The sequence below is a fragment of the Lemur catta genome, chromosome 14 (assembly GCF_020740605.2).
Source record: "Lemur catta isolate mLemCat1 chromosome 14, mLemCat1.pri, whole genome shotgun sequence".
In the NCBI taxonomy this organism is placed as follows: domain Eukaryota; kingdom Metazoa; phylum Chordata; class Mammalia; order Primates; family Lemuridae; genus Lemur; species Lemur catta.
The window spans coordinates 59,184,957-59,208,523 of NC_059141.1; the positions used below are offsets into that span (position 1 = coordinate 59,184,957).

At 36.8% G+C, this 23,567-nt stretch overlaps 1 protein-coding gene across 6 annotated transcripts in view; it reads right to left on the reverse strand.

The window, feature by feature from the left end:
- Nucleotides 1-23,567, reverse strand: part of CCSER2 (coiled-coil serine rich protein 2) — a 187,400-nt gene that overhangs the window by 49,338 nt on the left and 114,495 nt on the right. For all 6 annotated transcript variants that reach the window (XM_045569345.1, XM_045569350.1, XM_045569349.1 and 3 more), the window contains one exon: nucleotides 10,439-10,522. In XM_045569345.1, coding sequence (XP_045425301.1) covers nucleotides 10,439-10,522 — 84 coding nt within the window. The remainder of the gene's footprint in view (nucleotides 1-10,438; nucleotides 10,523-23,567) is intronic.

Below are 23,567 nucleotides of genomic sequence, written 5' to 3' on the forward strand. Positions count from 1 at the left end.
TCATAAAAATGTACTCTCTGATTCAGCTACCTTATGCCAAAAAAATGATCCTAAGTATGAGAAAACCTATAACAAGGTATCATCTGAAAGTTACAAGTTTACAATTGTCCTATAAGGGGACAATTGAAACGCATATAACAACTTGATGGAACACTACTACATCGCCATCAAAATACAATGTGGTAGGAACATTAACAGCCAACACGCATATAGCACTTATTACATGTCAGGCACTGCTCTAAGGTTTTATACATAAAGACAGGCAAAGGAGAACACACCAGGAAATGAGTGACTGCCATGGAGTCTTAAAGGATGATCAGAAGATAGAGAAGTGTAGTAGGCTTTCGATTTTAGGGTAAGGAATCGTAAATGTCATACAACACAATACAGAGGGGAGTACACGCATAGCACATTTGGAGAATTATAAGCAGTGATGCTGTAGCACAAAGGCTGTGGTGAATAGTGAGGAGCGATTGGGCTATTAAACTAGCTAAGAGCCAGACCACAGAGGGCCATGACTATCAACCATGATCTTAGCTAAGGAGTGATATATTTGTATTTGGAATCACTTTGGTAGCTATTTGAAGGACAAATTTGCTAAAAGCAACAAAATTGAGCTAAGAACTTGTTATAAAAATATTGTAATAACCAGCTGGGCACAGTGGCTTAATATCTATAATCCTAGCACTGTGGGAGGATCACTTGAGCTCAGGAGTTCGAGACCAGTCTGGGCAACATAGCAAGACCTTGTCTTTACAAAACATTAAAAAATAAATAAAAAACTACCCAGCCATGGTACCGCACATCTATAGTCCCAGCTCCTCAGGAGGCTGAGGTGGGAGGATCACTTTTGCCCAGTTCAAGACAGCAGTGAGCTATGATAATACCACTGCACTCCCGCATAGGCAACAGAGTGAAACCACATCTCTAAAAAAACAAATATGGTAACAATCCAGATGAAGGTAGGAGCTTGACCGAAGACAGTGATAACAAAGATGGAGAAGAGATCACAATTTGGAGATTTTGGCAGTTCGCTACATGTGAAAGAAGATCACAGAGGAGCAGTCAAGAGTGACATCCATACTTCTATCTTGAGTGACAAAGTGAATAGTTGTGCCATGAAAAGAAATGGAGAATACAGGAGGAAAAATATGTTCAAAGAGGAGGAGTATGTACGAATTTTAAATATACTGTTAGAAGTACCTGTCTGTGGGTGAGACACACAATAGTAATGTCCAACAGGCAACTGGATTACAAAGCACGAAAGAGAGAAGTTTTACACGTTATCTATGTAAGTGTCATATGTGAAATCATGACAGTAAAAAGTCCAAAGAGGACTGAACTAAAGATATAAATTGAACATTTAAAGAAAGAGGAAACCCTACAATGGGAAAAAATGTTAAGAGATGTAAGAGATTCCAGAAAGAAGTGACACAAAAGGAAAGGGACAAATCTTTTCAGACAAAGGCTGTGCTAAATCTACAGCATGAAAACCAGTAGCTATTTTCATTTTTTAAAGTTTCTACATTAACTAGATAGGGGTTTAAGGAGAGTCAAAAAAAGTTTATTTGATTTACCAAATTTAAGATGGGTGAGATATACAAATTTATAAACTGATGGTGAAGAAAAAGCAGAGTAAGCACACTGAAGACAGAGGAGAGCAGAGGAGGAGATGTACTCAGGTTCTTAAGCAGCAGCAGAAGATAGGAATACAGGAGAAAAAGTGGTCTTCCATAGCGTGGTGGCCACTTATCCCCGTATGTGGAAAAAACTGAATGAGAATGAGACAGACACAAGTAAGTTAGAAGGCAGTAAGCAGATGATCTTTGCTTGATGCACACAAGGCATCAAGATTGAGAAGCACAGCAGAGGTTGAGAAGCACAGCAGAGCATGGGGTTTGAGATGTTTAATCTTTGGAATAGGTTATCAGGGGAATGGAAAATAGAGCTGTCCTGAGATAAATATAAGGACAGAGTGGCAGCATGGCAGGTACAGTGGAGATTTTAGACCTTGAATTTTTAATGACAACAGACAGCATATTTATGTCACTGAAAACTGTACTGCTAGATCATTTGGATGAGAAGGTGACATAGTTGGGGATTTGCTGATGAAAGTACAAGAGAAAACAAGATATGGGAGAAAAGAGACAGTGTGAGCTACTGCATCTCATCTTAAATAAGAAGGAAGAGAGCCTAGGAAAATGCCATGTGACAATATGTTTATTATGTAGTACTAATATAGAGGAACTACAAGGAACATTGAAAAAAGTGAAGATACTAGTTGTGTAAAGAAGGTGGAATTAAAATTTTTTCTTTAAAAATAATTTCTTCGCATATAAAAAATTGTTTTCACAAAAAAATCCAAGAAAAAAAGGTCAACTTTACTTTTAAAATGTCAGTCATAAAAATTAAAAATCTAAGAGATCACTGGAGATCATCTATGTCAATGGATCTCAACTGAGTGTTGAGAAAGAGTTGGCCTGCTAATGACCTGCTGATTTAGAATATTATTATACTGGGATGGAAGCCAAGACACAGGAAATAATTTGGAAAATGACAGGTACGCAACAAGCTGAAAAGCCAAGATTAGATAACCGGAGGTGACTACTATGCTACATTCTTTTGATTTTGATTGTTTTATATGCAATCTTTTCCTCAAAAATCACTCTGCACCCTATAAGAAAATGATATTTCTCTGCCCCCACTAAAACCAGGCTTGGCCACTTGAACTGTTTTGAAAATGACATGTGCCACATCAAAGCAGAATTCACGTGTGGTTCTGTCAAAGCTCTTTTCTCTCTGGCACAACAATATGTCCCAGAATAAGGGCTGATCCTTCAGTTTGGATCCCAGAACAAAGGACATATATGAAGCAGAGTTTCAGCTGACCTACTGCCAATATATATAATAACATAAGTGAGACAAAAATTTTGCTATGGTAAGCCACCGATGTTTTGAGGTTATTTGTTACTACAGATGACTAGCAAACACTGATTAGTATGCCCTGAAAATAGGATGTAAAAGCCAATAATAACTTTACTTGGAAATACTAAAGACTATCTGTGTTTGTTTAAGAAATAAATATGGCCTTAAAAACTACTGCAAAATGAAGAGCTTTCTTCAATTAAAAATAGACCTTAAGATGAGAATTATTTTTAAAAATACTTTCAAATACTCACTAGAATGAATCTGGATTCTGAGTGAGGGGACAAGAAGGCTGACTAGAAACACTGGTCACCAGATCATCTCAGAAAGAAGGAAAAGTTTCAGATGAAAAAAAAAACAAAAACACAAAACATAGTTCAGTTGTAATCTGAGGGAGAAGTGCCAGAACCTGTCGGAGATTACATGGGAAGAAGTTGCAGGGCAGAATAAGGAGTAAGATTTTGGCAGAGATAAATGCCTGAGAAACTTAGAGTCCTGTGGAAAAGACAAGTGGGAGTTTTATTTCTCCTCCCCTCGCACCTCCAGTAGTCAGCAGGCTCCCCAGCTGCTGGAGGGCTTCTCTACCCTCATGAGCCCAAAAGCTGCTGCCACCAGTGAACTGGGAGCTTCTTGAAAACAAACCACCAGGCTGCCAGCCCCCTTGGGTTGTTCCCTGTCACCAAAGACTTGAGCTGAGGCAGCAGGTGCCATACTGTTTCTCCACCTGTTGTGAGCCTTTGTCCTCCCCAAGCAGCTTCAGCCCTTCAGTTTTCGTGTCACTGGTCTCCACACAAACATTTCTCAACTCCTGCTCAGACTGCAGTGGCCACAAGAACCAGTGGGTCCCAGGGAAACTGTGTGATCCAAGAGCTTGGACATTCGGGCAGACTGCCTACAGGGTAGAGAGACAAAGGGGACAAGAATGCCAGCTCTCCTCCGTTCAAACTATTTTCCACCCACTTCCCTCCCACTGCTGCCAAGTGGCACGTGTTCCTCTAAGGAATGATTGAGCCCAGGCTCTCAGGAGTGCCTGCTTCCCCTCCGTTGGCACATCCACTACATTGAGGCTTCCACAGAGACTGGGGATCAATCACATTTTTGCTCTTAAAGACCTGCGCAGACCAAGGGGTCCTAGGACTGTGAGCTCCCTGCCTACAAGCCACCCCTGATGGTGCTCGCCTGGCTGCTCCAGCAGAGGAGGGCACACACTAAAGCAGGGGAACATTAAGCCTACTTAAGCACTCTGCGGGCAAGAAAGGACAAGCACACTTCTCCCTGGCATAGTCAGGGAGCGAATTTTGGGGATCAGGGGACAAACCCACAGGCCAGATCCCATAGGGGAGATTTATGAACGAATCTTACGAGATGAGAGAGAGCCCACATGGGCAGAACTGAAAGGCGAGTGCAGTGTGGGTCTGAGCCACAGCTCATTCGTGGAGCACCACTCCCCTCACAGGACAGCAGCGCTTTTGGTCCAGGGCAGAATCTTGGACAGGGAAGCTCCCAGCCTGTAGCACCATTGATGGTGAGCTCAGCTACTTTGCGATGCTCGTGGGCAGACACCAGAAGGAGATGTGCCGGGCAGGGGAGGAGCAAGAAGAGCGAAACCCACTCCCAACAGCCACCTTTGCAAATTCCAGACAGTCCCTCCCCCATCAGCAGACTTTCTGGCTTCATGGGGCTGCTTCAGCCCCTCCTTGGTGGCTCTCCCCAGCGACCTGGGAGCTGACCCTCCATGCCTGACAAGACAGCTCTTGTTCCCGCCTTTGTGGAGCCTGAACACAGGCTTATCTAACTCAGCCCGGCTCAGCCTCGCTCTTCCACCCACAGTTGCTGTGGTGGAAATGAGTCCATGGCAGCTCCACGGCCCCACCCAGCACCTGGGGCATCCAAGTGCTTCTCCTGATCTACAAGAGCCAGTCTCAGGCCCCAGAAAACAATACTGCAGCTGGCTCTTTCCTGCAAGCACCAACTACTGGCAGGGAGGAAAACTTGTATAGCCCTTTACTGCATTTACTGACTCAATGATATAGTCGTGGCTGTCTCTTACCCACAAGCACCAACTGCTGTCTCAGAGATTATACTGGGCATCACAATATAATTAACACTGTTAAGAAGACCACAGGGCTGGGGAAAGAGAAAGGATTTCAAAGACTTCAAAACCAAAGATAGGGAAGCTGCCCACGCACATGGTGCAACACTGCTATAACCTACAAATAACTAGCAATTGAGAAAATAATCACACTAAGAAGATTTACAACCAAGGTATTCATCCACAACCTAGACTCCTTCTACATAAAAGTACCCACGAGCAAAGCCAAAGGTTATTACCCAACATATGCTACAAACACCCTTAAGAGGGAGAGAAAACAGCCTCATCTAAGCTAAAGAAAATCTAAAAACAAGAGGCGACAGCTGCTCCAGATAAGAAGGAATCAGCACAAGAATTCCAGAAGTATGAAAAATCACAGCGAAAGGACATCCACAAGGAAGCACACCAGCTCTCTAGCAATGGCTCCAAACCAAAATAAAAATACTGAAATGACATATAAAAAATTCCAAACACAAAATTTTTGAGGAAGCTCAATGAGCTCCAAGAGAAAATGGAAAACCTACTCAAAGAAAGCAGGAAAACAATTCAGGAAATGAATGAAAAATTTACAAAAGATATGTGTGTGTGTATATATATATATATATATATATATATATTTTTTTTTTTTTTTTTTTTGAGACAGAGTCTCGCTTTGTTGCCCGGGCTAGAGTGAGTGCCGTGGCATCCGCCTAGCTCACAGCAACTTCAAACTCCTGGGCTTAAGTGATCCTACTCCCTCAGCCTCCCGGGTAGCTGGGACTACAGGCATGTGCCACCATGCCCACCTAATTTTTTCTATATATATTTTAGTTGGCCAGCTAATTTCTTTCTATTTTTAGTAGAGACGGGGTCTCGCTCTTGCTCAGGCTGGTCTCAAACTCCTGAGCTCAAACGATCCGCCTGCCTCGGCCTCCCAGAGTGCTAGGATTACAGGCGTGAGCCACCGCGCCCGGCCAAGATAGATATATTTTTTTAAAAAAAAACCAAACAGAATGTCTGTAGATGAAAAATTCATTTAGGGAAATAGAAAAAAGTTTAAAGAACAGATTAGACCAAGTAGAAGAAAGAATTACAGAGCCTGACAACTCTTTCAATTTAATCCAGTCAGTCAAAAATAAAAAACAAAGAATCAACAATGGTTTAAAAAAAGACAAAAATGGTCATTACATAATGTTAAATGGAGCAATTCAACAAGAAGACATAATAATCCTAAATATATATGTGCCTAACACAGGAGCTCCCAGTTTCATAAAACAAATTATTCTAGATTTAAGCAGATAAATAAACACTAGCATCTTAGCAGTCGAGCACTTCAACACCTCACTGAAAGAACTGGACAGATCATCCAAGCAGAAAATGAATAAAGAAACACTGGACTTTAAACAGGACTGTAGAACAAATGGACCTAACAGACATTTACAGAACATTCTACCCCAAAACTACTGAATATATGTTTTTCTCATCAGCACATGGGACATTTTCCAACATGGATCATGTCTTAAGCCACAAAACAAGTCTCAGTAAACTCAAAGAAATCAAAATCATACCATGTATCTTCTCAGACTACAGGGGAATAAAACTAGAAATCAATTCAAAAGAAACATTCCAATCTACATAAAGTCACTGAAATTAAACAACCTGCTCTGAATGAGCATTGGGTCAATGATGAAATTAAGATGGAAATCAAAAGATTTCTTGAACTGAATGACAAAGGTGACACAAGTTTTCAAAATCCATGCGATACAACAAAAGCAGCCCCAAGGGGAAAGTTCATAGCCTTAAATGCCTACATCAAAAAGAAAGAAAGATCATAAAATAAAAACCTAATGTCACATCTCAAGGAACTAGAGAAAGGAGAATAAACCAAACCTAAAGCCAGCAGAAGAAAAGAAATAACAAAACTTAGAGCAGAAGTAAATGAAATGGAAACTAAAACAATACAAAGGATCAATGAAACAAAAAGTTGGTTCTTTGAAAAGATAAAAAAAAAAATCAATAAAGAATTAGCCATATTAACCCAAAATAGAAGATAAAGCACTCAAATAACCTTAATCAGAAATGAAAAAGAGACATTATAACTGATAAGTGCAGAAATACAAAATATCATCCATGAATATTATGAAAGCCTCTGTGAGAACACACTAGAAAACCTGGATGAAATGGATAAATTCTTGGAAACACACAACCTCCTAAGCCTGAATCAGGAAGAAATAGAAACCCTGAACAAACCAATAATGACCAGCAAGATTAAAGCAGTAACAAAAAATCTCCCAACAAAAAAAAGCCCAGAATTAGACGGATTAACAGCCAAATTAAAACAGACCAACAAAAAAGAATTGGTATCTATCCTACAGAAACTATTCCATAATAGCAAGGAGGGAATCCTCCCTAACTCATTATATGAGGCTGGTATCACCCTGATACCAAAGCCAGGAAAGGATACAATGATAACAAAAAACTAAAGACCAGTATTTCTTATGAACATAGTGCAAAAAACCTCAACAAAATACCGGCAAACAGAATTCAATAGCACATCAAAAAGATAGTCCACTATTATCAAGTAGGTTTCATCCTAGGGATGCAATGACGGTTTAACATAGGCAAATCAATAAATGTGATTCACCACATCAACAGAAACAAAAACAAAGACCACATGATCATCTCAATAGATGCAGAAAAATCATTCAATAAAATCCAGCATTCTTTCATGATAAAACCCCCTAACAAACTAGGCATAGAAAGAGCATACCAAAGAATTATAAAAGCCACATATGACAAACTCACGGCCAACATCATACTGAATGAGAAAAAGTTGGAAGCATTCCTCCTTTAAGATCTGGAACAAGACAGGGGTATCCAATGTCACCACTTCTATTCAATATAGTATTGGAAGTCCTAACCAGAGCAATCAGGCAAGAGATAGAAATAAATGGCATCCAAATCAGCAAAGAGGAGTTCAAACTATCCCTGTTTGCTGATGATATGATCTTGTATCTAGAAAACCCCAATGACTCCACCAAAAGACTCCTGGAATCGATATATTCGGCACAGTCTCATGTTATAAACTCAATATACACAAATCAGTAACATTTCTATATATTAATAACAGTCAGGCAGAAAGTCAAATCAAGGACTTGATACCATTCACAATAGCTAAAAGGAAAATAAAATACCTATGAATATACTTAACAAAGGAGGTTAAAGACCTCTATAAGGAGAACTATGAAACAATGATGAAAGAAATCACAGAAGACACAAACAAATGGAAAGACATCCCATGCTCATGGATTGGTATAATCAACATCATTAAAATGTCTATAGTGTCCAAAGTGATTTACAGATTCAATGAAATCCCCATCAAAATACCAGCATCATATTTTACAAATCTAGAAAAAATCATCCTAAGCTTCATTTGGAGCCAAAAACGAGTCTGAATAGCCAATCTTAAGTAAAAAGTACAAATCTGGAGGTATCACATAACCTGAATTCATATTATACTACAAGGCTATATAGTGACCAAAACAACATGCTACTGATATAATAAATACAGACATAGACCAATGGAACAGAATAGGGAACCCAGAAATAAAACCATCTACCTACAACCAACTGATCGTCAATAAAGCAGACAACAACATACATTGGGGAAAGGAAGTCCTACTCAATAAATGGTGCTGGGAAAACTGGTCAGCCACATGCAGAAGAATGAAACAGGACCTCTCTCTCTTACCATATACAAAAATTAATTCAAGATGGATAAGACTTATGTAAGGCATGAAACGATAAAAATTCTAGAAGAAGATGGACGAAAAACTCTTCTAGACATCAGCCTAGGCAAAGAATTTATGACTAAGACCCCAAAGGCAAATACAGCAACAACAAAAATAAATTAATGGGACCTAATTAAATTAAAAGGCTTCTGTACAGCAAAGGAAATAATCAACAGAGTCAACAGATAACTACAGAATGAGAGAAAATATTCACAAACTATACATCTGACAAAGGACTGATATCCAGAACCTAAATGAACTCAAAAATATCAGCAAGAAAACAACAAACAACCCCATCAAAAAGTGGGCAAAAGACATGAACAGAAGTTTTTCAAAAGAAGATAGGCAAATGGCAAAAAAAAAAAGAAAGAAAAGAAAAGAAAAGAGAAGAGAAGAAAAGAAAAATGCTCAACATCACTAATCATCAGGAAAATGCAAATTAAAACTACAATGAGATACCACCTTACCCCTAGCAGAATGGCCATTATTAAAAAGTCAAAGAAAACTAGATACTGGCATGAATGCAAAGAGAAAGGAACACTTCTACACTGTTGGTGGGACTGCAAATTGGTACAACTTCTATGGAAAATAGTATGGAGATTCCTCAAAGAGTTAAATGTAGACCTACCATTCGATCCAGCAATCCCACTGCTGGGTATCTACCCAAAGGAAATGAAGTTATTTTATCAAAAAGATACCTACCCTCGAATGTTCATCGCAGCACAATTCACAATTGCAAAGATGTGGAATCAACCTAAGTGCCCTTCAATTCATGAGTGGATAAAGAAAATGTGGTACACACACACACACACAGACACACACACACACACACACACACACACACACACAACATGGAGTACTACTCAGCCATAAAAGGAATGAAATAATGTCATTTGCAGCAACTTGGATGGAACTGGAGATCATTAATCTAACTGAAGTATCTCAGAAATGGAAAACTAAGCACCATATGTTCTCATTAATATAATAAATTAGTAATAATATAATAAGCTAATAGGTACACATGGGCACAAAGCAATACAGGACATGAGAAACCAAGAAGGGGGGAGAGAGGGAGGATGAGTGTGGGATAAAATCTTACCTATTGGATCCAAGAACACTATTCTGGTAATGGACATACCAAAGCCCTGCCTTAAGCATTATTCAAGATATCCTTGAAACAGAAACACTTGTACCCCTTAGTCAATATTTTGAAATTAAAAAAATACCTCTAGATTCTATAATTGTATTTTTTAAGAAAAAAAGAAAAACAAATTAATCTTATTTTCAGTATATTTCTTCAATGTTATGATTATATATAAGAATTGCCTATTACCATTTTAATTTTTATTGGTAGTCATATTTTAAAAACTGTTATTCATAGTTATAAGCAATGATTTTAAAAAAAGAATTCTGCACCAGTAGTAATATGGGAACAAATAATTATCCAACTGATAAATTCAAACGGAAGCACCACAGAGATACTATTTCAACTTCACAAAGTAGCAAAAGTTAAGAGCAAAACTAATTAATACCCAAGACAGAAAAGTTCCAGGCTTATATATTTATCATTAAATCTTTTTGTTGTTATTGCACTATTATTTTAGTAATAAAAAAGAATTTTAAAAAATTCAGCATGACTATGTAGTCATACCTTATATATTTGGTCACCATCTTCCGGTTCTGGACTGGATGGCAATGATAGTTGAATATCGTGCAATGAACCACTTCCATCGTGCTATCAGAAAGAAGAAAAGAAAAACACAAGATTAATATCGTAATTGTAGACATTCAGTTCAACCTGAATTCACCCCAAGCCAAATGCTAGCATGGCAAAGAACAGATGGTAGATAAAATTTTAGAAATCTCCTTTTTATCTCTGTGCACTGGTAGAAGGAAATATGGAAGAGGAAAAAAGCGCCAGAATAACCTGTGGAAATAAATAACGGACACTACATGAGTGGTTGAAGTAGAGAGTCACTGGACATATGAGAAATTTCCTCAAGAATTTTTAGATTATCTCACCTAAGAGAAATGTAAAATAAAAGTCGACTGAATCTGATTTGATTTAGATGTGTTTTCAGTACAAAGGAGCCAGAAACAAATAACAAGGTCTGGCTACAAAAAATCATTTGATTAAAAATACTAGGTACATGAGAATACATATTGCATGACTCCATTTATATGAAGTCTGAAAACAGGCAAAACTCATCTATGGTGCTAGAAATCAGAATAGTGGTAGACACAGGGGAGGGAGGTTACTGACTGAGAAAGAACATTATTGGAAGCTGGAAATGTTCTGTCTTGACTGCATGGTGGTTACATAAACATACAAATGAAAAGTTCAAGCTGTATACTTATGATTGGTATACCTTAAATACTTTCATGGATGTATGCCTTCAAAAATAGCTGAAATAAAATGAAGATTTTATCCTTAAACACAATAAAGAAAATGATATAATATTAAGGTCCACTCCTTGCTAAACTGGTTTAACAGTAAGAAGCTATACGCCCAATGATTCAGATGACAAGCTCAAGAACGATGAACCAGTATAGGACACAACTGGATGATGGTGCGGGTCTGACCCCCTGACGAAGGCAGCCCACCTGCGGCTCAACACCTTGTTTGTTCAGATGATACCTCACTGCCTCAGGACACACACTGAACCAGCAACCTTCAAGGAGCACTAACATCACAATCTTCCTCAGATACATCCTTTCTGAATCTTAGACCATAAATAATGTCCTGCATTGAAACAGGAGTACGATAAAAGCAGAGATGAGCATTTAGGTTATTTTCTTCTTTATTTATTATAATACATCCACTGACTCAGAATCACTGGGGATAGGGCCCTGGAATGTGTATTTAGAAAAGTTCACCAGGTAACATTGATTTACAGTGAAGACTAAGCATTTGCCAAATTTCTAGCATAGATAAATTATGGTTTTACTGGTGGTATCATACGGACAATAAGACTTTGACCTAAGAGGGAAGGCAATATTCCAATGAACAATAATGTTCTCGTAACACCATTTTAAAAATTTTTAAGAAAGTTTTATAAGACATTTCAGTAAAAAAGTTCATCTCTGCCATTAATGACTTGAAATATAAAAATATGGCCAGGCCAGGCGCGGTGGCTCACGCCTGTAATCCTAGCACTCTGGGAGGCCCAGGCGGGCGGATCGCTCAAGGTCAGGAGTTCGAGACTAGCCTGAGCAAGAGCGAGACCCCATCTCTACTAAAAATAGAAACAAATTATCTGGCCAACTAAAAATATATATAGAAAAAAATCACCCGGGCATGGTGGCGCATGCCTGTAGTCCCAGCTACTCGGGAGGCTGAGGCAGGAGGATTGCTGAAGCCCAGGAGTTTGAGGTTGCTGTGAGCTAGGCTGATGCCACAGCACTCACTCTAGCCCGGGCAACAGAGCGAGACTCTGTCTCAAAAAAAAAAATATATATATATATATATATGGCCAATCGTACATACAAGTATATTTGAGAAAAGAGGAACTATAAAATTTTATTTATTTCCAAATATCTAAATATCTTCCTGCCAACTGCAAAGCACGAACCCTAGGGAATGGGAGACAACACAAGCACACACTGCTTTATATTAGACATAAGTGCAGTGGCAGGAAAAATAAAACAACAGCTTTCCAAGCAGAAGGAAAAAAAGAGGGTTCTAGCAAAACAAAATACCAGGGAGATCACAAAATATCAGAAACTCAGGAAAGTAACTCCATAAAACTGTATGTAAATTCCTGGGTTCACTCCTGAACAGCACTTGATTGGATCTGATCCTAGATAGATAATAGATATTTATTTCAGAAATAAACTAAGAAGTAAAATAAGATCACTGCCCAGGTCCCATACTAGCCTCTGGGAGGTGTATACTCAGAACAGATCTAGAGAGCATGGCAAAGGCTTTGAAAAGAGAACTGATACTGAAACCACGATCCAAAGGTGGCTGGTTGGAACTTGTAGCCTGAGGACAACTAGACTATTTGCCTGCTCACAAAACAAAAAAAAGAAAAAAAAAATCAATATTCTCCATAGAATTTAAAGAAGATCAAGAATCACTTAACACAATGTGAAAATATCTAAGACATAATCCAAAATTACTCGACATATAAAAAAGGAAAAAAATCTCAATTCACACAGGAAAAGGCAGTCAACAGATGTCTACCAATGCCAAAGTGACACAGAAGTTAGAATTGGAAGAGAGTTTAATAGAGCTATCATAAAAATTCACCAAAAGTAAAGGTGAACTCTTGAAGGGGATGGAAAGAGAAAGTCTCAGCAGAGAATCAATATATAAAGGGGAAACAAATGGAAATTTTAGAACTGAAAAAATTCAACAACCAAAATTTTAAAATGCACTAGTTAGGCTCCATATCAACATTTCAGATGACAGTAAACTTAAAGATAGATTAATAGAAATTATCCAGTTTGAACAATGAAGAGAAAAAGGTTCTACTCAGCCACAAAAAACAATGGTGATCTAGCACCTCTTGTGTTATCCTGGGAGAGCTGGAGCCCATTCTACTAAGTGAAGTATCACAAGAATGGAAAAACAAGCACCACATGTACTCACTAGCCAATTGGTATTAATTGATTAACACTTAAGTGCACATAGAGTAATAACATTCATTAGGTGTCAGGCAGGTGAGAGGGGAGAGGACGGGTTGGGTATATTCACACCTAATGGATGCGATGTGCACCATCTGGCAGATAGACACACTTTAAGCTCTGACTTGGGTGGGGCAAAGGCAATATGAGTAACCTAAACATTTGTACCCCCATAATATGCTGAAATAAAAAAAATTTAAAAATTAAAAATAAATAAAAAATAAAAAAATAAAAATAAATTAAAAAAAGATTGGCCAAAAACAAACAAACAAACACAAAAAACTGACAGAGCCTGCTCATGAACCTGTAGGGACACTAACAAAAAATCTCATATTCATGTCACTGAAGTCACAGAAGAATGAGTGTAGGGCAGAAGAAGTATTTGAAGAGATAATGGATAAACGCACCCCAAATTTCTCAAATTTGATAAAAGACACAGACGTGAGAAGCCCAATTTAAAAGAACTGAACACACCAAAGTATGCTCTCTGAACATAAAGGAATTTAACTAGAAATCAATAACAGAAGGATAATCTCCAATCACTTAGAAAGTAAACAAACTTCAAAATCATCCACGGTTCAAAAGAGGAAGTCCCACAGGCCGAGGCGGGAGGATTGTTTGAGCTCAGGAGTTCGAGACCAGCCTGAGCAAGAGCGACACCCCGTCTCTACTAAAAATAGAAAGAAATTAGCTGGACAACTAAAAATATATATAGAAAAAATTAGCTGGGCATGCTGGCGCACGCCTATAGTCCCAGCTACTTGGGAGGCTGAGACAGGAGGATTGCTCAAGCCCAGGAGTTTGAGGTTGCTGTGAGCTAGGCTGATGCCACAGCACTCTAGCCTGAGCGACAGAGTGAGACTCTGTCTCAAAAAAAAAAAAGAAAAGAAAAGAAAAGAAACAACATTTTTATTAATGGACAAAAGAACAAACATTTCACCGAAGGTACACAAATGGCAAATAATAATACAAAAAGATGCTCAACATCACTAATCATAGAAATGCAAATTAAATCCACAGTGAGATACCGCTAAACATCTATTATAGTATCTTTTAAAATAAACTGACAATACCAAGTACTGGCAAGGATGCAGAACAATAGTAATGTTCTTATATTGCTGGTAGGAATACAAAATGGTATAGCCACCATGGAAAACAGTTCAGTCTCTTAAATACATAACATACAACCCAGCAGTCCCACTCCTAGGTATTTACCCAAAAGAAATGAAACTATGTTCACATGAAAATCTGTGCATAAATGTTTATAAGGGTTTTATTTGTAATTGCCAAAAACTGGAAAGCTACATAAATATCCTTCAACTGGTAAATGGATAAACCAACTGTGTGGTACATGCACAAAATGGAATACTATTCTGCAATATGTAGAAACAAATTACTGATATATGGAACAGCATGAATGAATTTAAAATTGCATCATGTTAGGTAAAAAAAGCCAGACTCAAAAGGCTACATAATATATGATTCCATTTATAACACAGCCTGGAAAAGGCAAAACTACAGAGGTATAAAAGACATTAGTGATTGCCACGAGCTAGCAGTGGGTGTAGGGATTGACTATAAAAGAAAAAAGAAAAAGGAATTCTGCGGGATTACTGTAATAGCTGCACAACTGTTTGTCAAAGCTCATACAGCTGTATACAAAAAAGGCTGACTTTTACTGCACATATATTATACCTTAATAGAACTGTACTAGGTTGAATAATGCCCCTCTAGAAATTCATGCCCACCCAGAATCTGTGATTATGACCTTACTTGAAAATAGGATCGTTACATATATAATCAAGTTGAGGTCAAACTGGATTAGGGTGGGCCCCAAATGCAATATAACTGATGTCCTTATAAGAAGAGAGAAATTTAGACATACAGACTCAAAAGGAGAAGAACATGTAAAGACAAAAGCAGAGATCAGAATGATGCATCTATAAGCCAAGGAATGCCAAGGATTGCTGGCAACCACCAGGAGCTAGAAGTAACAAAAGTTTCTCTCCTAAAGCTTTCAGATAGAGCATAGCACTGATAGCCTTGCTTTTGGATTTCTAGTCTCCAGAACTGTGACAGAATAAATTTCCATTGTTAGAAGGCACCAAGCGTGTGTTAATTTGTTATGGCAGCTCTAGAAAACTAATAGAAGACTTGACTAAAAATACAATTAAAAGCAAACAAAAAGGAGAAAAAAACACTAGGTAAACCTCAACAACCACACACACAAAAACTGATACAGGAATATTATTGTAACACAAGAGACAGGGAAGAATTAAAGAAGAAAATTAGTAATTAAGATAAACAAAGATTTTAATTAGTGATTATAGGACTAATCCACCAAGAAGACGTAGCAATCATAAACATTTTTATACCTAATAAAATAGCCTGAAAATACTAAAATAAAAATTGACAGCATTAAAAGTAGAAATAGAAAAATCTGTAATTCTACCAGATCTGTGATCTGTAACTCTCAGAAACTCACAAATCAAAGAAAAAATTTAGTAAGGATAAGATACAAATGTTACAGTCAAGAAGCTTGACATAATAGACATTACTGCTACCTAAAACCTAGAAAATGCATAGAACCATCACAAAAGTTGACCATATTGTTGGCCAGAGGTTAACAAACTACAGTACACAGGACAAGTCTGGCCAGCTACTGCTTTTTATTACAATCCACATTTTCAATGCTTGTATTTGAAATGTTTTGCCTATATAATAGCCCAAATTTAGCATCTTGCCCAAAATGGCTAAAAAATTCACTACATGGCCCTCTAAGGAAAGTTCTCCAAACTTACTCACACACAAAAAAAATCAACACATTCCAAAGAACTTATATCATGCAGATATGGTTCTTTATTATCATCTTAAAAATTAGAAATCAATTTAAAAAGGAAAGCCCCATATACCAGTATCTTTGAAAAAAATAATTTCTAAATAAAATAAATTTATAAGATAGCCCAAGACAACCAAGAGTTATTAATATAAGTTATTGCTATGCCTCAAAAAAAATCCTCCCCTTTTTTATTAAACAGTCTAGCAGTCTAGATTTAGGAGATAAACAAGGGAAAAGGCTATTATTTCCATCGAAGTGCAAGAGCTTTAACGATCAAGAATAAAATCTCCAACTGAATCAAATAATAAAACTACCTCCTACCCCCTCACCCCAATAACTCTGACACTAACCAGTGGTAGTGCTCTCTATTAATCCTTGACTAAGATGAAAGTGTCCAGGCCAAAATTAGGAAACATTTTGAGAAATGCTCCTTTAAGCACTGGGGGAAAGGGGAATCATAAAATGGACAGAAAACGTTCTGTTTTTAAAAAATACTAAAGAAATAACTTCATGCATGTAATTTTCATGCTTCACAATACACATATTAAGGAGCTAAGACTTACTGACCAGTGCTGGATACTGTTCTAAGTGTTTTGCATAAACATATTTAATAAATGCATAGAAACAAAAATAATATGAAAAACTCCATACCGACTGAACAAAAAATAAGCAATTCATAGTTAACTGTGCAAGAATTCTGAAATGCTTCACTAAGTGAAGTGTTGTGGCAGTTTCTATGGGTTCTAGTTAAGATTTCTGAATTCTAAATGCAATCAGAATGCTAATGTACTCATCAGCATTTTATTAAAGATGGATAAACCTTCCTTTATTCTAACAGCATTAGAGGACTACTGTTAACAAGCCATCTTTCAGTTTTCTGACATGGCATAAAGGTAAACTTTTGTCCTAACACTAAAATTATTTCACATATTAAATTCTTGAAAACCCTATGACAAACTCCATCTTACCCAGGTGGTTCTTCCATGAGTCTGCAAAAACTGGGATCCCCCTATGAGTTCCAGAGCAGCTGCAATGGACATGGATACTTCAAATGACTAACACAAAAGTTTGGCAGCATTGACCAATCCCTGCTGACAAGCATCATCAGTGATGTCAACAAAGCTGCCTTGTGTTTCAGATATACTCAGATATGCTACAATGCAATCATAAGAGGCATCCTAGGAATGGGAGCAGAGAAAGAGGAGGGAGGGTTTACCTCCTTTACTTTTCAAAAGGTTTTTTGTTTTGTTTTGTAAATACAGAGGTATATGGGTGAACAATCACATCACATCACACAGTCTCTAGAATATGCACTGAGAATAATTTTTGGGTAATACTGTAATTCACCTGTGGAACTAAAAACTAATGATTTAAACTACATTTGAGACGATTTTAAAAACACAGACTTATAAAGCTTGATTTTTTTTTTTTGAGACAGAGTCTCGCTCTGCCCGGGCTAGAGTGCCATGGCATCAGCCTAGCTCACAGCAACCTCAAACTCCTGGGCTCAAGCAATCCTCCTGCCTCAGCCTCCCAAGTAGCTGGGACTACAGGCATGTGCCACCATGTCCAGCTAATTTTTTCTATATATATTTTTAGTTGGCCAGATATTTTCTTTCTATTTCTCGCTCTTGCTCAGGCTGGTCTCGAACTCCTGAGCTCAAATGATCCACCCGCCTCGGCCTCCCAGAGTGCTAGGATTACAGGCGTGAGCCACCCCACCCGGCCTAAAGCTTGATTTTCAATAAGTGCTTCAGAGATGAGGTGATCCTAACAGATGGTCAGGACAAAGACATTTTAAAATAAAAATCAAATCTACCTGGCATTCAAATTAACTGGAATGTTCTTATATATGGATAGACCCTTTATAATATTCTTAGCAAACAGTATTTACAAATTTCTTCTGTTCAAATTTATTTTTTATTAAACCTAAGTGTTTCATTTTTCCACATCTGAATCTGGATATCCCTTCCTGTAGGTTTGTTTTGTCACTTAAAGGTATTCCTTTTAATTTCTTCTCATTTTTCTACATTTTGACTTTTTAAAAATATTCAACTCTTCAAGTGAGTTTATTATAAGAAACTAAATGTTTTCTTCTACATTACTAATAAATTATCCTCAACATATATTTTAAAATCTTTCTGTATTCAGCTGGGTACAGTAAGTAATCCACAACTGTAGTCCCAGCTACTCAGGAGGTTGAGATGGGAGAATCACTTGAGGCCAGGAATTCAAGGCTGCAGTGCACCACGATCCTGTCTGTGAATATCCTTTGGGCAACATAGTGAGACCTTGTCTCTTTAAAAAAAAAATAAAAAAAATCATTCTGTATCCATCGTTTTTTAGTAAATACTTCTTCACACATATTTCTACCTTTCCTATTCTCTTTCATTGTTCTATGTGTCTGTCTATTTGTGTCAGTACTGTATCCTGTTCTAAAGGGTTTTTTTCCCCCTTTCCTTTTTGTCTTTTTCAACGTACACAAACTTTACCCTTTGTGTTTGGTGTTTCCAATTTTGGAGTCATTGTGATGAATCCCTCCAAAAAAGCTACTGTGATTTTGGCTGAAATTGTATTAAAATTATAAATAGTCTGGGAATGAACTATAGATATACATCATATGCTCAGATTTTATCTTATACAATCTTTGTATAACACATAATTTGTTACCCTTTGCAACACATCATTCTTGTAATTATTTATTTTAATTTTTGTATATACTCCTAGACTATACACTAGCTGTCTTGATTAGTACATTAATATCCATGAGTTAATGTTTATAATATTTACCCTTCCTCCAGAAAATAAATTTTTTCTATAAAGTTTTTTAGGTTTTTCATAAAGCATCATAAACATCACTCAGTAAATTTATTGGTGATTTAATGTTTTATTGATGCAGTGATAATTTCATTATGTACTAACTCAGTTCTATGATTTTTAGCCTTGGAGTCTTGAGTATACCTGTATACCTGCTTGAACAGGTGTTTTGGTTGGACCATGACCCACAATAAGAAATACAATTTATATTACAGCCAAGTACACATATACATATACATGAATATGTAATGCATGTATGGGTACATGTATATATCCACATGTGTACAGACATACATACATCTTTCTCATTAAAAACAAGTTTTTTCAAAAAGTACTTGTCCTTATTACATGTGATGTCCTCTGATAGTTTTATACTGAAAATTCTAGTCATGATGAACAAAATTCATTTCAAGACCCACTAACCAGTTTTAACCTATAGTTGTTTTAAGAACAATGCACTGAGTATAGGACAAGAATTGTTCCCTCTTTCTTTTTATTTTCATTACTGCCATAATTCTTGGTATTCAATAAGCACTTAATAAAGTATACCAAATGACAGAATAACAATAACTAAATAAATACAGGTATTGAAGTAAACGAAAGTACCTTTTGGGCAACTACATAAAATTATGAGCAATTAAAAACTCCTGACTTTCACATTATTATTGTCATTGTTGCTATTATTATTAATATAATAGCTAACATGTATAAATTGCTTTATATGTATCAGGCATTATGCTTAACATGTTATCTGAATTACCTCATGCAGCCTTCATAACAATCCTGAGATAGGTACTATTATAATCTCTATTATCTTTTATGAGAAAATAGAGGCACAGAGAGTTTAAGTAACTTGTACAAGATCATACAAGTGGAAAAACTGGTCTCAACCCAAATCTCCATCTTAAAATTGTCTATTCTGATTTTTTGAAATTACACTTATTCCTATTAACTTTCACCATAACACCTAGACATTACTTCAATTATCCCATAACTAAAAACAACTCAAATGTCTATCAACAGGTAAATGGAGAAAAGTAAAACTGTAGTACATATATGTAGAATGGAATGGTATTCAGCAATAAAAATTACTGATATTTGTAAAACACAAATGAATATCAAAACTGTTAAGGCAAGTAAAATTTAGAAACAAAAACAATACACATCAGATGGTTCCATTTAGATGAAATTCTAGGAAAGGTAAAAACTTTAGTAACAGAAAACAGAGTAGTGATTGCCTGGGCCAGGTTTGAGAGAAGACTAACTATAAAGGGAAATGAGGGAATTTTAGCAGCTATAGAAATGTTCTATATCTTGACTGTGGTGGTAATAACACAACTGCATATATTCATCTAAACTCAGACTGTATACTAAAAATGGGTGCACTTTTCTTAAATGTAAATTCTATCTCAAAAAAGTCATATATATATTTTTTAAATTCTCTACACCTTCCTTTCCCTTCCTGAACAAGCCATTAGGACTCCATCCAAAAAGACAGCCCAGCAAGGAGTTTCAGAGCCTAAGCAGGTTGAAGAGCATGCCCCTCAGGGGAACAGCTTATCACTGCATGTCAGATCCCAAAAAGAGTGAAAAAAGCATCCATGAGACATTGAGAGAACAGCCTGATATCAGAGTCAAGTGTACGTGGAAAGAAGAGGACATATGCACACAATCGGAAGCTGGCATGGGCTGTCAAGAGTCCAAGCAGAGTGAAAGGGGTATCCACACATGGGAGAGCCTGGCAAAGGCTACCAGAGCTCAAGCAGGACAGTGAGGAAAAGGCCCAGTGCCAGGTATCAGACCCAAGTAGGGCAAGGAAGGTACCCACGTGTGGGCTCAACTGACATGTAGTATAAGAGTGTAGGCAGAGTGAAGAGGCATCCACACAGAGCAGGGGACTGGTGTACAGTATCAGAGCTCAGGGACTAGCAAGAAGTCAGAGCCTGCATAGTATGAGGAAGGTATATACAAAAGAGTGAGGGTAGCCATGCATGGGGTTCATAATCTTAGCAGGTTAAGGAGAGCAACCTCAAATACACATGGCCTAACACAAGCTATCAAAGCCCAAGGAGGTTGAGGAAGATAATCACACAGGAGAAGGGATGACAGCTGTAGTAGGAAATTGGTTACATCCAGGAGGATTGATAAAATGAATAAATATATTAAGGAAAATGGAAACCAGTTTTCTCACTATCCGAGAAGGAAGTTATGAAACAGGAGAAATGCTGCATTTAGACTAGAATGGAAGTTAGACTATGAACTCATAGTTTTCAATATAGATAGATAAAGAAATACAGTTACAAGTAGGTACATCAACACCCACAAATGCACACACACACACACACACACACACACATCCTGAGAGAGCTTAAAGGCACTGATACTCAAATATCAATAAGCACACCTAACCCCCAGATATTGGCTTCTAAACAGCATTTCTTTCCACTAAAAGAAACCCAGGGCTTCTTGAAAAAATGACAGTTTCTATGTTGGGGCACGGAAAATACCAAATAATCCTAGCACATCTTGTATTGATTGTCAAAAAGCAAAGAAGTGCTCAAAGAATGATAAGAACATGTCAAAAGGACACAGAAACCAGCCTGAGTTATTAACAGTTAAATGGTAAACAGTCTGAGCATCAAAATAAATTATGTTAATACATTATGACTAACTGAATAAAATAAGAAACTATGAGTACATACTATTATAAATAAATCACTGAATAAACTGGAAATTTGACAAGGAATGGGGTATTTATATAGTTTCAAAATTCCTCCCTAGGAAATACTAATTATAAAGGGGCAGAGACTAATTTCACAGTGGAGAAGGCTACCAGATAACATCTTTACCAAGTGATCAAAGTTAACATCACTAATGGGACAAACCAAAATCATGTGCCATGGAATGAGATGCAATGACAACAACATAGCATTGCTACTGTGACATTTCTGTCAAAGATACAAAACCTGAATCCAATCATGCTGCTTGCTATATTAGACAAATCCCAATTGAGAGACATTCTGCAGAATAACTGGCCTGTAATAATAAACAGTGCCAAGGTCATCAAAGTCAGGGGAAAACTGAGGAACTATTGCAGATTGAGGAAAATTACAGAGACATGACAGCTAAATACTATATGTGATCCTGTAGTACATCTTTTTGCTATAAAGGATTTTATAGGGATAAATGACAAAACCTGAACAGTCTCTAAGAATCAAATGGTTGTAATGTATCAAGGTTGGTTTCCTGATTTTGATGACTGGATTGTGGTTATAATGGAGAATATCCTTATTATCAGGAAATACAAGTATTTGGGGATAACGCGCTTCAGCAGGCAACTTACTTTCACGTATGTCAAGAAAAAAAGGTTATTTAAACATGAAAAAATTACTTGAAATGTTTTTGTAAGAATAGAAATGTTTCCAAAAAAATTTTAGTATTAAAAAAAAAATAAATTTCCTTCATCTCATAAAGGGTATCCACAAAAATACCCTATAGGGATGTACCCTCTATCAGAAGACATCATACTTAACAAACACTGAAAGCATTTCTGTTAAGTTCAGGAGCAAGACAAACAATTTAATACTTTACTCAAATTCCAATGCATAAGGCAAGGAAAAATACAAACATTGTAAAGGAAAAACATAATTGTCATTATTGCAGATGATATGCTTATCTACATAAAAAATTCCCCAAAAAACTCTATGGGAAATTACTGTAATTAATGACAATTGTATCAAGATTGCTGGATACAAACTCAATAAACAAAAGTCTACTGCATTTCTGTACAGGAACAATCCATTAGAAAATAATAACACATACAATAGCAACAAAAACTTTCAGTACTAGAAGTAAATCTAACAAAAACTATAGAAACCTGTTACGGAAAAAATTATAAAACTCTGTTGAATAAGATTTTTAAAAACTAAATCAATGGATTATATCTCATGTTGATGGATAGGAAGTCTAAATATTGTAAGATGTCAATTCTCCCTGAAATTGATCTGTTGGTTAAATGTTATTCCAATCAAAATCCTACAAGTTATTCATAGGATTCAACAAAATGATTCCAACATTTTATGGAAAGGCAAAGGACTACGAATAGTTAAGAAACTTTTGAAGAAGAGTAAGATAGGGAACCATGATAATGTAATATTAAGCAACAGTCAGAACATGTAATTTGATGCTAGGATAGTATTACATATAATGGACATCTGGTTTTTTAAGAGCAGACATTACCTATCAGAAAAGAAAAAATAGACTCATTATTTGTAGTCATGAATCCACTGATTATTCAGATGGAAACAAATGAAAGAAGATCTCTGCCTCATACTTTATGTACACCAAAATCAATTCCAAGGTATTTGAGATTTAATTGTGAAAGTCAAAACTCTTAATTTTTTAGAAAAGAATAGGAGAATATTTGTATGACCTCAGAACAAGGACTTCTTAAACAAGTATTTCCAAAAATACAAACCACAAAGAAAAAGTCTGA